Here is a 14,574-nt window from a genome sequence, read left to right as displayed (position 1 = left end):
CAAACCTGAAGCATGGACTTCACTGCTTTCCTGAATCTGGGATAGTGCCTTCCAGAAAAGTTGGTCTGCAGGCAAAAGCCTAGCGCTTCCCATCCAAAGCATGAGAAATATGGTGCATTACTCCATCTGAAACTGTGGCAGAACAATAGGTCTCTCACCAGACAGATTCCTCATAAGGCACTGGCTGACAAAGAGCAATGAATGCAAGCTCCAAGGAAACTTGGCAAAGATGATCACAACCCTCCTGTCATGGCCATGAGCCCTCAAACTGTCTTCCTGAAGGTTCTTCCCTTTCTAAAGGCTAATCAGATCCCCAAAAGAGTCTGAGGAATCAAAACACGGGGGGTTCCATTCTCTAGCCTCTCTGTCTTTGTCTGTCTTGTCTATTTAGAATGTGTATTTGGCCCCAGCACAAAGAGGCGCTGATCACAGTTGAGGCCTCCAGGCATTTAACACCAGTACTAAATAATATGTGCCTCAACATCATCATTACTGGGCAAACCCTGAAAGCTGTGGAGCACCTGCCCCTGCTGTCAAAGCCAAACAGAACTGCAGATGCTCAGCACTCACGGTCAGTGCAGTGATGTCACAAACCTCTGACATCACAGACATACACGGATCCTTGGGAAGCACAGACAACAGCACGCTTCTGTTATTCCCTGATGTCGGTAGTGAAATCGATTAGCCTGGTGGTGCCTGAAGATAAGGTGTATTTGGCAGGCTCCAGCATAGATGGGCAAGTGATTCTGACACTTAACAACTCTTTGATCGACCCTATAGTGAAGGTAGAATTAATGGGAAGAGGCTATTTGGAGTGGAATGAAGAGATTAATGCTGACAAGGATTACAGCAGAGACATTGTCTGCAATAACAAGGCTGACTACATCAATAAAACAAAGACATTCAAAATAGAGGGTAAGGAATTTGAACCATCAGATTCAAAGAACACAGGGTAATTTTGCACTAGTGAACACAGGCATTGCCATATTGGATCGGATCAGTGATCAGTCTAGCCCTGTATCCTGTCATTACACCAACTCCTCAAAAGGAAGGCGCAGGAAACACTAAATAAGACAATTATGTGATAACCTGCCCTCAGGAAGAACTTCTTACTAATCCTTATTGCTTAGACAGATGCTGGGTTAAAGCTCTGAAACAGAAGGCTAAACTTTGGGCCCTTTTTAAAAAATATTTAACTGTATAATTCTGGATGATGTAATTCATGTCACAGTCCAGTCCCTTTTTATTCTCTTGAATCCTTCTGAATGCTTGATTTCCATGAGGTCTTTATATATTTAGATTTCACTGTTTTTAGGTAAGTATAAATGAAAATGGCAGCAAGGAAGTCCCAAGGCTAATGCTGTATTGTCCATCATTTTTAAATTTGCTCCCTTTCAATTTCAGGGACTGTCGCCTTGTTCTTGTACTATGAGAAAGGGAAGCCAGGAGACCGCTGGTGAAAGATTGTATTCTGCAAATCAGAGGCAGTTTGGGACACCCGCACTCCCACTTAATATTAGTTTATACCATGTACAGTTCCCTTGAAATCTAAGGGTTCATTTGTGGAGTAATGTGCCACAAGTTGTGAATAAAGGTCACAACTTGACCCTTAGTAAGTGTGTGTACATATGTATCCATATAGTCACAGTAATGCATCACTAAGGCCTTCTCTAAACTAGGAAAGGTTTTCTAGATCAGCAAAATCCTCTGGAGTGAACACATATTGGGATAAAACTGATTATACCAGTAACTTCTTTCTGTTCTCCCACTCTGCGTAATGTGTAATAGCATCAGCACAATAGTAACAGTTTAACTGCATCTACGCTGGGTCTGAATCTTCTTTGGGCACAGTTATGTAGATCACATACTTAAATGACAGACAGCTATGCCAGGAAAGTCTCATCTACACTAGATAATTAGGTCATTATAACTACATTTCTGAGGGGACTGTGAAAAATCTACACCCTGAGCAGCGCAGTTAAGTCAACCTACATGACCTTGTACACAGCATTAGGTTGACAGAATTCTTCCACTGACCTACCTACCACCTTTCAAGGAGGTCGATAATCTACAGCCGTGAGAGAATCCCTCCTCACAGAGCAGGATGTGGTTCAATGGAAGCACTACCATGGTGCAGCTGCAATGACACAGCCGTGTTACTGTCATGTTTTCAGTACAGACAAGTCCTAAGTGTAGCCCAGGTATCAATGTGCTTTGTCCATTTCTTTGGTCAGCTGTCATTTTTAAGTTATGCATGTGCTGGTAAGGGTAGCACAGCATATTGTTTAAATATAATGAGGTCTCCATAATAGGACACCTCACCATGGGGTACGCTATTATATCCTTGATGAAAGGCAGGGAGATAGATATGAGTTACACTGAGGAGGTAAATGACAATTAGTCAGGGCCTTACTAGGTTTTTATATACAGAATTCACTATTTTCAGATGTTTATGGGAATATAAAAGCATAGGGTTATGAACTCTTCCTAGATAGTTAAAAGTTCAAGGTTAGGCTGCATGTCAATATATTTAATCTTGGATTTGATCTATGACCTCCAATGGTCAGAATTCATTAGGCTTCTAAGATTTAAAGGCCCTACCCCACCAGATAGCTCATTTTTCCTGCATGTGCAATCAAGTCTTGCATTTGACCTCTCACCATGACAAGGAAATTCCTACTACAAGTTGAAAGCTATGCCAGGTATTATTGTAAATCTAAGGTGAAGTCATCTTTCCAATATTTAGCATAACAACAAGCATGTTTCAAAAATGAGTGCTTAAAGGCAGACACTTAAATCCATATTAGTCTCCTAAACAATTGGCCTGATTTTCAGAGATGCTAAAACAAGAAACACAGTTCTCAAGGGCTCCCCCCAACACACAATTTACCAGCAGTCCTGTACCAGTATAATTATATTGCAATATCTGTGCAGAATAACTCCCTACATGCACATTCTTTTGGGAGATTTAGAATGCCTTTTTCAGTTTAGTTAATGGGGTTTTTTTTAGAAGTTCTTTAAGCTAAATTGAATAAAGGAATTCTAAACCCCAAAAGAGTATATGTAGAGAGGGAATTGTATCATAAAGATGGTCTGAGCAGTTCAAAGTGAGACAAGGCCAAATTTAGCCTAATGCGAGGAGGAAACCTCTCTGAATTCAATGTAATTGCACCTGCTTAGGGAGTTTAAGAACAAAGCAGAAGCAGAGACAGTAAAATGATTTTGCGTGGCTTTGCATCTTCTGTCATTCACATTAATGCAAAGTGAAAGTAAAATATGTATCTGGTTTCTGATTTTACTCTTCCTTGGCACGGGTGTAATTGAGAACACACAAAAAAGGTTGTGGAGAATTAGGCTCCCTGGCTATGTCTCCATTAGAAGCATCTGTCTACAGAAGTTACTATCGTAAGAGATGTTTTGACAAAACTTCTGTTGACAGATCGCATTTACACATAAAAGCAGATAATCTTTTGACCCACTCTGTCAGCAAAGCAGCACACCACAGCATCTACGTGGCTTTTTTGTCGACAGTTTTGCATGTAGATGCTCTGCAAGTTTTGTCTATAAAACCCTCTAGTGTAGATGTAGCCTCTGAGTATTTGTACCCAGTGACAGCGATAAAGAAAAAATCAGTATTCCAGTACGTTACTTCTATAGGATCTGGGAAGACTTGAGCGCTCCTCAGGCCTAGTGACTTCATTAAAAGTTCAGGATGCTCAGCATTTGGCAGGAACAGACCCCTTAAAATAATTTGCAAGAGACTGTGTGATTGCTATCTTTGTTAAAAGAAATTCCACTGAAGCAGCCCATATGTAAGAGATGATCTTTTAGCTTAGTAAGTGAGGGGATGTCCTTTGGCTTACAGATAACTGGCTGGGTTCAGGCACCCACACCTTTGATTTCCACTTCAACTTACCTCCCAGACTTCCGTCGACGTTCACCAGCAAGATAGCCCGTGTCTCCTACTTCCTCCAAGCCACCTGTGCCAGCCGTGAGCTTATCTTAGCCAAGCAGAAGAAATATTTACTGGTGCAAGGGACCTCTGGTATCCTTAAAGATAAAATACAATCCGAGGTAAGGTAAGCAAAGAATATCCTTCCTGTGATAAGAAGAGAAAAGGAATGTAAGGGTGCAGTGCTGCTGCCAAGGAGATCTAGCTAGTTACTTGTGCAGATCCAACCCTATGGTATACGGGCACACATCCAGAGCTTCCTAAATCCAGGCAGGTTATCTACACACACAATTGTCTCCTTTCCTCCTCCTCCCAAGAGATTTAGTTTGGCCTACTAGGTGCTTTAGAGATCAAGATCACAACTCTGTTGATAGAACCAGAAGCAATGGGCTTAAATTGTAGCAAGGGAGATTTAGGTCGGACATTAGGAAACGTTTCCTAACTGCCAGGGTGGTTAAGTACTGAAATAAATTGCCTAGTGTGGTTGTAGAATCTCCATCACTGGAGACAGTTAAGGACCAGTTTGATAAATAGCTAACAGGGATGATATAGATGCTGCGTGGTCCTGCCAAGAGGGTAGGGGACTGGACTTGATGACCTCTTGAGGTCCCTTCCAGTTCTAATGTTCTATGATTCTGTGAACTTGGGAGCTGCTTCAAGCAAATATGAGGACTCACTGCAAAGTCACATGAATCAGGGCTGCCCACTGTAAGGGATGGCTATGTGCAAAAGCTGCACCATGTACCACTTTAATGACACCAGTACACTTAAAGCAATACACTCCAGCCCCGACCAACCCCACCAAGGTGGATGCAGATATACTGATATAAAGTGGCTTATATCAGTAACAATAAAAGTCATACCCTTGACTGACTTCATTATCCTAGTGGAAAAACATTGGGTCAGTGAAGAAGATACAGTCCCATGGAAGGTAAAGGACAGCAATAGGATAGCAGGTATATTTCTGGAGGGCAGTCAGAGAATTAGTGGATGGAGTTTTCTCATTAAAGAGGAACATGGGGATAAATAGCAGGTGTGTTCCAATGAGACCATGGTGAAAGGAAGAGGAGGATGACACCTCACTTCCTCAGGGCTCCACATTAAGTGATACTGTAAAAGAAAAAAATCACCCTAACATTTCAGCCTGTTCTAGGGTACCTTCTTGACTGTAGGTTTGGTCACATTATCTGCTTTCTAGCCCAATCTGCTATTCAACTGGCAGCCAATGAAGAGACTTGAGCACTGGAGTAACATGGTCTCATTAGCCTATATTGGTCAACAGACATACTACAAGTTGTGGTCTATGGCATCTTTCTCAATTGTATAGACCGAATTTTCCTGATATTTCTAGAGAGAATTAAAAAAAAAAAAAGTAATAGGCATGGGGAGAGGTGAGAATCTTCCAGGTCTTCCTTCTATATCATAAAGCAGAAAAAAAAAATCACACAACCATTATCTGTTTCCTTTGACAATCGTTGTTAAAATTACAATGATTTAAACAACACATTCAGTCAGCAGAAACACTGGAATCGTTTTTTGCAGCTGTGTAACTATATTACTAAAAGGAGTCAATAAGCACCATCAGCTTCATCTTGAATAATTACCAGTAATAATGCAGAAAATGCACAGACTTGCACCCAAGAGTTTCAAAAGAGTTGGGTGAGGAGCTCATTAGACCATTGATGTTGCTTTTCAATAAATCTTGGAACCCTTCGTAAGTTCCAGAAGACTGGAAGAAAGCTAATGTTGTGCCAATATTTTAAATGGGAAAAGGGGACAACCCAAGTAATCATAAGCCTGCTAGTCTGGCATAGGTCCCAGGTAAGATAATGGAATAGTTTATACAGGAGTCAATTAGTTAAAAAAAATGTAGATAGTATAATTAATGACAATCACCAGGGGGCTATGGAAAATAGATGCTGTCAAACTAACTTGATACATTTTTGGTGAGAGTATACATTTGGTTGATAAAGATAATAATGTTGATAAAACATACCCAGACACTTGTAACTGACTTGACTGACATTTTGATTAAAAATCTAGTCAGTATGAAATAAGCACGGCTCATATTAAATGGATTAAAAACTGGTTAACTAATCTCACAGTGTAAGTGTAAACAAGGAATCATTTTGTGAGCAATATGTTTCTAATGGAGTCCTAAAGGGATCAGTTTTTGGCTGTACATTTTCGTCAATGAGCTGGGGGAAAAAAAACTGATAAATTTTGCATATGACACAAAATGGGAGATTGGTAATTACTGAAGAGGACAGGATTGCTTGGTAAGATGCAAAGCAGTGAATATTTTATTATGGCTAGATGTAATTATATACCTATAAGAACGAAGAATACAGACCTACTTACCGGATGAGGAACTCAAGGTTGGAAGTCATGACTCTGAAAAAGATTTGGGAATCGTGGTGACTAATCCCCTGAATCTGAGCTCCTGGTGCAATGCCGGATCCAAAACAGGGGAATCTCAAGTAGGAATACAGAGGATCTTTTACTCTTGACAATAGTACAGTTGCCCCTAGAATATGTTTCCAGCTCTAGCGTCCACTATTCAAGAAGGATGTTGATACAATAGAGAGGTTTCAGAGTAGAGTCACATGAATGAGTAAAGGATTTGGAAACCTGCCTCAGAGGATAGACTCAGAAGAGAAGACTGAGGGGCAATTTGACAGCTGTCTTCTACTTCCTGAAGAGGGCCTCTAAAGAGGCTGGAGAGAGACTGTTTTCAGTGGTGACAGGCAGCAGAACTAGGAGCAATATAGTCTGAAATTACACAGGGAGAAGGGTAGGTTGGATATTAGGAAAAACTATTTTCCCGGGAGGGTGGTGAAGCACTAGAATGCGTTACTGAGAGAGGTGGTGGAATCTCCATCCCTAGAGATTTTTAAGTCCCAGCTTGACACAGTCATGGCTGGGATCATTTAGTTGTGGCTGATCCTACTTTAGGCAGGGGTCTGGACTAGATGACCTTGTGAGGTCCCGTCCAGCCCTAGAATTCTATGATTTCATGATTCAAGCAGCTCACTGAGAAGCAACTTCAATGAGAAAGGGTGACTTAATTAAACTTTATAAATATCTATATATGAAGCAGATGCATGAGAATGGGCTCATCAATGCAGCAGAGAAAAGTCTAACACAATCCAGTGGTTAGAAGATGAAGCTAGACAAATTCAGACTGGAAATAAGGCACCAGTTAGGGTCATTATCCCTAGGAACAATTTACCAAGGATTGTGGCGGATCCTCCATCACTGGTCAGAGCAGAGGATCACAGTGGTCCCTTCTGGCCTTGAGATCCATGCTCCATACAGAGTCATGAAACTCCCCACCCACCCTCAGCAACATGGTTGCTGGAAGAACTGTAGCCACTGTAAACACATAGGTATATTTTCTGAGAAACTTACATTCCCCTGTATGTTTGTATTTTCCTGTATCTCCTGATAGGATTCATAGACACTTTGTACCTAACTCCTTATTGTACCTAAGACTCCATTTTGAGGGATATGATCTGCTGTATTAGCCCATAAACTTTGTGCTGTCTCTGTGTGAGGAAGAGTGTGTGTCACATGCATCTGGAAGTGTGAATGTGGACGCTTACTAAGTTAGCCTCTGGAGCTAGCCTGTCTGGACAACAAAGACTTGGTGGCTGAAGAACAATGAGAACTGGATTCCGCAACAATGACCCACCTGCAGAGGAAGATTAAGTGCCATCTGTAGGTGATGAGTCACACAAACCTAGGGAAAGAATCTTTCCTATCCACCATTGACTGGTGACTCTCAGTGCCTGGAGCAGTGGGACAGAACCAGCATTATGAACTAAAAGCTATAAAAGATGTGTGCACCATTACAGAACTGGGTTCCTCGTGTCTTGTCAACGTCAACGCATTGATACGGAGCAACAGAAACTGGCTCCACACTTGCATCTAATCCATCTGGCCAATGGATTAGAGGAAGCAACTTTGGGTAACTATAAGCAACCACAAGGTGGTGTGTGCACGTGTGTGTGTGCCTGTGAGTAAATTGAGTACATTATATGCAGGTAATATGATGGTGCTGCATTCTCAATAAATGCAGCGCTCTTGCCTTATCACTCCGAAAAGATCTGTGCGCTTTTTATAAGCATCACATTTTAGCCAGAAACCATAAAGCCCCTTGAGCCTAGTAGGATGAAATAATCTTCTTTTCAGCAGTGTCAAACAGGGTTCCTTCTAGTTTTTCCATCCGTGAGCAGAATACATTTTGTTATGTACTCCGAGACATCCGCAAATGTGCACCACCAGTAGAAACATATGCTGTGGAGACCATACATGCTCTGCTAATCACCTGGGCAGCTGCCCAAGTGCTCAGTTTACAGGGAACACTGGTGTCCAGCATCCCTAAGGATGTGGAGTAAGGGCAGAAACTAGAGTTAACACTATATAAAAGAGAGTTGATAGTGAATTGAACCCTAAAGGCGCTGACATTTTTGCAGGACACATTAACATCCCACTGATCTCAGCCAAAATGGTACAGAAGGAAAAAAGAGATCCTGCTTCATTCAGCGCCTCAAGACTTCCAGGACACAGCCCCCTACACATCATTTTCCTTGAACAATAATATCCATGTTCTTATTTCATAGCCACGTTATTACATATACCAAGGGATCAGTCCTGAAAATATATGCAATCAGGTGGGAAAAGTTCTACTGAACTGAATAGGTAAGCAGAGCTACTCACACGTATCAGGATTAGCCCCTTTGGCTGCAGAGTCATTAAGATAGAGACAGGGAGCCTGATTCTCATTAACACCAGTGTCCCTTTGCATTCCCAGAGTGATGTAAAAGGGCCTGAATGTAAATGAGCATCTGGACCATAGAACCATCTCTGCTCTCTCTGTCTCATGTGCAAATCAGGATTAACTCTGTTGAGGTCAATGGAATTATGGTTGTGTCAAGTGAGTGCCAATTCAGGCCTATGGCCTTTTATTACTTGCCTGTTAGTGACAGCACCCAGCTCCACACGTTTACGGTGTGGTGTAAGTAACACAGTGATTTCTCATTAATTACTATCTTTAGGGGTTTTTTTTGTTTGTTTTTTGTTTTGTTTTAAACAGTGGTCTCTGCAAATTCGGCCATCTTCCTTCCTGACACCTGCACCAGGAGATAACACTTCTCTACCCCACAGGGTGGCTGACGAGGCTTCGCTCATTTTAGTTTGTAATACGCTTTGAGGTGCCTGGATGGAAGGGGCTAAGGAAGTGAGACTATTAACCTTATTCTTATACTTTGGGAGTCTGAACTCTTGAATGATCTTCCCATGGCACAGAAACTGCCTGCAGTAGAAAATCCCATATGCTGGGGACCTAATGCTATTTACTGCAACAAGATGGTGAGAAAATGCTATTATTAATATCCTATTAGTGGCCTTCTCCTGTGTGTGGTGTATTGTAGGTCTGTATTGTGTGTATTTTCTTGCTCTCTACTGGATGGAATCAGGACAGCTAAGCTGTGTATCATATACCCTGTACCGCTAACAAAAATTCTTCTTTAGCTCAAGTGACAGGAGCCTGGGGAGAAGGACTGGAGGTCTATCCTCACTGCGTCAATGAAGTACAAAAGGCCACACTTACAGCATGAAGTTTTAGTTATCCACAGACTTATTTCAGTGCGAAGCAGCTTCTGCTCCTTCACGTGTATAAAGATTCTAGCACATCCCACAGTGTCCTGTGAAAGGCACTCACCATACTCTGCCTTCTCCCCCTCCCCCTGCAGTACCCTTTGGTGGTAGAAGTTGACAAGCACATTGCTTACCACTGCTGCATCAAACACGGCCTCGTCGTCCTCCGGATCTCCCTGGAGGAAAACACATTCGCCCCTGGTGAAAACATCATCTTCACGACAGAGATTGACAACCAGACCGGCAAATCCATCAGGAAGGTGGTGTTTGCCTTGTACTCCATCATCATCTACCTGGGCTACACTGCCAGGGCAGAGCAGCGCTCCCTGGAAGACCGAAACGAACTAATGAGACTGGAGTCCAGAACAAAAGCATCCCCCTTTGAGATCACAAGGATTACTAGCATGTTCTCCCTGCCCAAGCTGCTGTCCGTCAGCAGCACTTCCATAGCCAATGAAATCATGGAAGTCCGGTATGAGCTGACAGGGACTGTTTACCTTCCATGGTCCATGTCCACAGTTGTAGCCAAGGTACCTATCATCATAAGAACCACACCTGCAGGCAGCTCTGAGGACTAGCAGAGGGGTGCAGAGCTGCACCAGAAACGAAATGCCCACGTGGCTACAGCCAGTGTTTTCTGACAAATCTCTATCCAGGAACAAGTTTGCTGAGGTCCAGAGAATAAAGGTTTTGCTGTGAAACACGTGTGTGCACCAGCTGCCTGATTTCACAGCAGGGCTTTGCACACGAGGATTCTGGACTGGATCGAGGGGCCAGAATGAATCCAAAATGGAGAGCGGCTGGGACTAGGCTGGATCCAAGCGTGTGTTGAGAATACAGAGATGCTGCCTGTCTCCCAGCTCAGGGCTGCAGCAGGGTCTAGTTAGAGCAGAAGACCGGTTCTAATCCCAGCTTCGCTGCTGGCTAACTCGATTAGTGGCTTTGCTTCTCTGTGTGTCCCGTTCCCACTCTGCAGAAGGGGGATGATACTAGAGCAGACCCACAGCTTCATTCCTCCCACCTAAGTGTCTTGAGTCATGGACGTGAGAAGGGAGACCCAGCTTGGTGGCCTGGACTCAGGAGGGATCTGGCAGACAAACCCTTCAAATAGACGTCCCCAGGGACATATCTAAGTCTCTGCTCCCAGCATATCCCCTCTGGCTTTAGAGGTGTGGACTGATGCAGGTCTGGGGAAGAAGGGAGGACGAGGACTGGGTGGAGAACTGGCAGGTTAAGAGACAGCGATCTGGGAAAAGGGTCAGGAATAAGCCAGCCTGACTGGGCAGTCTCAGAGGAGGCTGGGGAAAGAAATCAGGCTGTGTAGGATTGCATACAGAGCCTAGGGAAGGGCAGAGGCTGAGAAGGCACCTAGGGAGCGACCAAAGTGGGAGGGGGACTGGGCAGATGGTATAAGGCAGCAAAAGATGCTAGAGTCCTGCTGTGTCTGTTGGTGCAGGAAGGAGGCTGCAAGGCCCTGTAGCACTCCCCTAGGCAGGGAAACAATATAGGGCCTAGCTGCAGGGACCATAGTTTGGTAAGGAGAGAATGACAGAATTGCAGTCAGGTGCTGTTTGGTGTATCCCTACAGCCCACCGTTCTCAGCTTTTTACCATTTTTATAGAAATATTCCCAACTTTTACAAAAACTATCATCCATGTCATCCTGCTTTTCACCCAAAATCTGAACCAGACAAGCACCTAAACAGATTAAGTGCCAAACATCCAATCCATTACTATAGGTAGATGTGTTTCTGTTAATAATAAATTAGTCTCAATGTCCACATGAGGGTGTCTGTTAAAGTCAGACAGTGAAGTGTGGAATTTGCACACATATAGACAGGTACCTCCACGTTTCAGTACTGTTAATGTACAGTTTGTGAAATGAACCAGTTCATTAAACTGCTTTTACTTCCAATTCTTATTTTTTTCCCTAGTAGTTGCTCTTTTCCTGCCCTGTTGTCCCCCCACCATAAACCCAGAAAATCATGTGCACCAGTTTTAACCAGTCTTTTTAATTTTTGTAATAAAAACTGGATCAGATCCAAAGAAATTTAAACAAATTAAAAATGGGAAAATGAAGGCCCTTGAATATCCCCCAAGTTTCTTAAAGCCCCCCGCATCACTGCTTCAAAAGCTCCTTCCAACAGAAAGAGCTTGCAGGGACCGGCATCAGACGGTGGGAGGGCACCCACTCACACACACACTTAACAGGACTATCACACAGACACAGACACACAAAATAAAAATTAAAAAAAAAAACTTGGCAGCCTGACCTACACCAGTTCTTAGGGTAGACGAGCAGCCATGCAGATCCACTGCTTCTCTGTAGCCTGGAGAGGAGGATCCCTGCCCATTGTGCCCCTGGGAATTCCCAGCAGCACCCACTGCAGGGCTGGGAACTAGAAAGTGTATCCATAACTTGTGCCAAGTACAGTTTGTTCTTTCCAGCAGGGCAGGCAGGCTGACAAGCCATGGCACCTCCAGCAGGGCACTTCATTGTGCTCCAGCAAACGAAAAAAAAAAAAAAATTCTGTGCCCTCTCTCCATCTACACCGCCTTCCTTTGCTCTGTTCCAGGGTCTGCATAGCCAACATTCCAGGGCTATCTAGGGCCATTTCAGCACAAGGACGCACCACACGCCCTCCCCCACAGACAGTGGTCTTGGCCAATAGCCCCCAAAGTGGGGGGAGATGCAGCGGAGTGGGTGGGGTATGTTTTTTAATCAATGTCATCAGCTTAACATATTTCTACAGCCTTAGAGCCTTCCTATAAAGGAGCCTCTGCAAGGGAGAAGAGAGGAGCTTGAGGGGGAAAGAAGGATGCAAGCATGACAGCCAGTGTTTTATTAAACCTTTGCTGCCTGCAGTGGCTGACAAAGACCTTGTGGGCTGCCCCTGCCAGCCATGAGCACTAAGTAACCTCATTTCCAGAAGGAGGGGCCTCTGGGCTCTGTGGCACCATGATCCACACAAGTAACTTTCTGGGAGCCCAAGGGCTGTGTTTGATTTATGTGCCATTTAGAAACCAAAGCTAAGTGCTGCCCTAACAAAGACTCTTCGCTCGTGCTTGCATCTGCTTTGACAGACAGTTGGGAGCAGCTTGTTGGCAGAGTTCGCCAGCACCAAAAACCTGTGGTGGATCAGGGACGATTCCTTCACTGGGTGGAGGAATTTTGCGCTTGCCATCTTTGAAGACATTCTGGGCCATGTGACCCTGAAATTAGAGCACTGCAGGGACCTGGTCCACAGCAGAAGATGCTGGGCTTTCAAGGGGCCACACAGGGGAGATGGTGGAGAGAGAGTCTGGGGAGCATACAGCCAAAGCCCCTGATCCTGCAAACATTTCTGCCTAGTCAGATCCATGAACCTACATGGGACCTCACTTATTAGCAAATACAAGTAGAGATGAAACACTATCACCCTGTGATGGGCACTCCAGCTATGAGCATGGTACGCTGTTGTCCGCTGAAGCTGGGGAGGAGCAGCTGTAAGAACAGCACCAGGGGCTCAGTTTCACAGCACAGAGCCTACCAGCAATGAAATTGACATTCTAGTCAGTTTCATGGCTCCAGCTGTGGGAGTGCTGCTTTGAGCCAGAAGCAGTTGTGAAACTGCCCAGAGTGATCGCTAACAACTTCTGTAACTAATGCCATGTCTACAGAGACATTGCTCCTCCTTAACTGCACCAACATAGGTGCTACACCTCTCATACAGGGAGAGTTGTGATGTCAGGATAGCAGGCCACTTACTTAGAGGGAAGCAGTATTCGAGTACAGACACTGACATCTTGAGGTTGAGGTAAGCTGCCTCATGTTGCCCTAACTCTGTAGCGTAGACCAAGCGTACATGTTGGACTTATATGCCTAAAGTAACAATTAGACACCTAAGCCCCTTGTAGACCCCATCCTTAGCCTCTCTATACCTTATTTCCCATCTGTAAAATAGGGATTACAGCAGGGGGATTTTGAAGCTAAATATATTGGAATGTCAGGTTCAGATCATATAACCACGAAGGGAAAGATAAGCACCATGTAAACCTTTGCTATCATATCACAAGAACATGGGATACATTTTCAGGCCCTTCTACCATTACAGACATTAATCACGGCAGGTCGGCCTTGGGCAAGAGATCTCATGGTGGTGTTCTGGCTGGCATTACTGGCTACCCACACTGAAGACAAATATATATAGAACCATAAAATATATATAAAATCATAATCATTGGGATATGCACATCCATTTACCTGTCACATGGACAGCCAATAGTCATTCAAATTCAACCAACCTGTCCCAAAAGGCTTTCACCGCCGTTTCAAAAACTGGCCTACTTAGACACCCTTTACCATCATCATTTACCACTTCAGCTGTGAATGTGACAAGTCACATGCAATCTGCTTCTCAAAGCAGCAACTGACTCCGGATGCCGTCACTTTTGGCTACCGAACTTCAGATTTGCACAAGTGGAAACATGCACAGATCCTGGTCACCTCAGGGCATCCTGTGGATCATATGAAAATCTGATCCTAAGGTCTCATCCACAAACTGCAATACTGGGAATAATGCATCTACATTAGAAAATGTTGGCCTTAGCTCTTTGTTGTTGACTGAGTACATGAAATAGGGAAAATAAAGAACATTTTGATGCTCAGCTAGCAACTATTTGCAACAAGCTTTGACATCCCTGGATGAAAGGTGGTACAACATTATTCATTATATTATTTCTTTCTTTCATAGAAGCACCCGGACACCCCGATCAGGGATCCATTATGCTGGGTACTGTACAAATATGCACATAAAAGTCCCTGCCCCAAAGAGCTCACACATTGCCTAAGACCTGAGATATTTTATCATCATGTAGTGCTGAGGCACAATCTCATGAATGGGCCCAATGCTGCTTATGCCAATCTGTAGCCAGCAAAGACTTCAGAACAGGAGAAGCCAACTCCCTTGTTAGCAAGGCCAG

General features: G+C 43.8%; 2 protein-coding genes across 6 annotated transcripts in view; one reads left to right on the top strand and one right to left on the bottom strand.

Moving 5' to 3' along the window:
- Positions 1-9,806, bottom strand: part of UHRF1 (ubiquitin like with PHD and ring finger domains 1) — a 44,300-nt gene extending 34,494 nt beyond the window's left edge. For 2 of the 5 annotated variants that reach the window (XM_074978649.1, XM_074978651.1), the window contains exon 1: positions 3,917-4,047. The gene's annotated coding sequence lies outside the window, so the exon portion shown is untranslated. Of the gene's footprint in view, positions 133-3,916; positions 4,048-9,747 lie in introns of those variants that run through there. The other 3 variants (XM_074978646.1, XM_074978645.1, XM_074978648.1) reach the window with 3 other exon arrangements.
- On the top strand, positions 663-10,191 carry ARRDC5 (arrestin domain containing 5). Its single transcript, XM_074978659.1, has 3 exons — positions 663-915; positions 3,866-4,074; positions 9,709-10,191. Exons 1-3 carry the CDS (start codon positions 663-665, stop codon positions 10,189-10,191), a joined length of 945 nt encoding a protein of 314 aa, XP_074834760.1.
- The last annotated feature ends 4,383 nt before the right edge of the window (positions 10,192-14,574 follow it).

This window comes from Carettochelys insculpta, chromosome 27 (genome assembly GCF_033958435.1).
Source record: "Carettochelys insculpta isolate YL-2023 chromosome 27, ASM3395843v1, whole genome shotgun sequence".
NCBI classification, from domain to species: Eukaryota; Metazoa; Chordata; order Testudines; family Carettochelyidae; genus Carettochelys; species Carettochelys insculpta.
The sequence above is the reverse complement of the archived record's forward strand: the minus strand, read 5'-3'. Positions and strand labels throughout refer to the sequence as shown.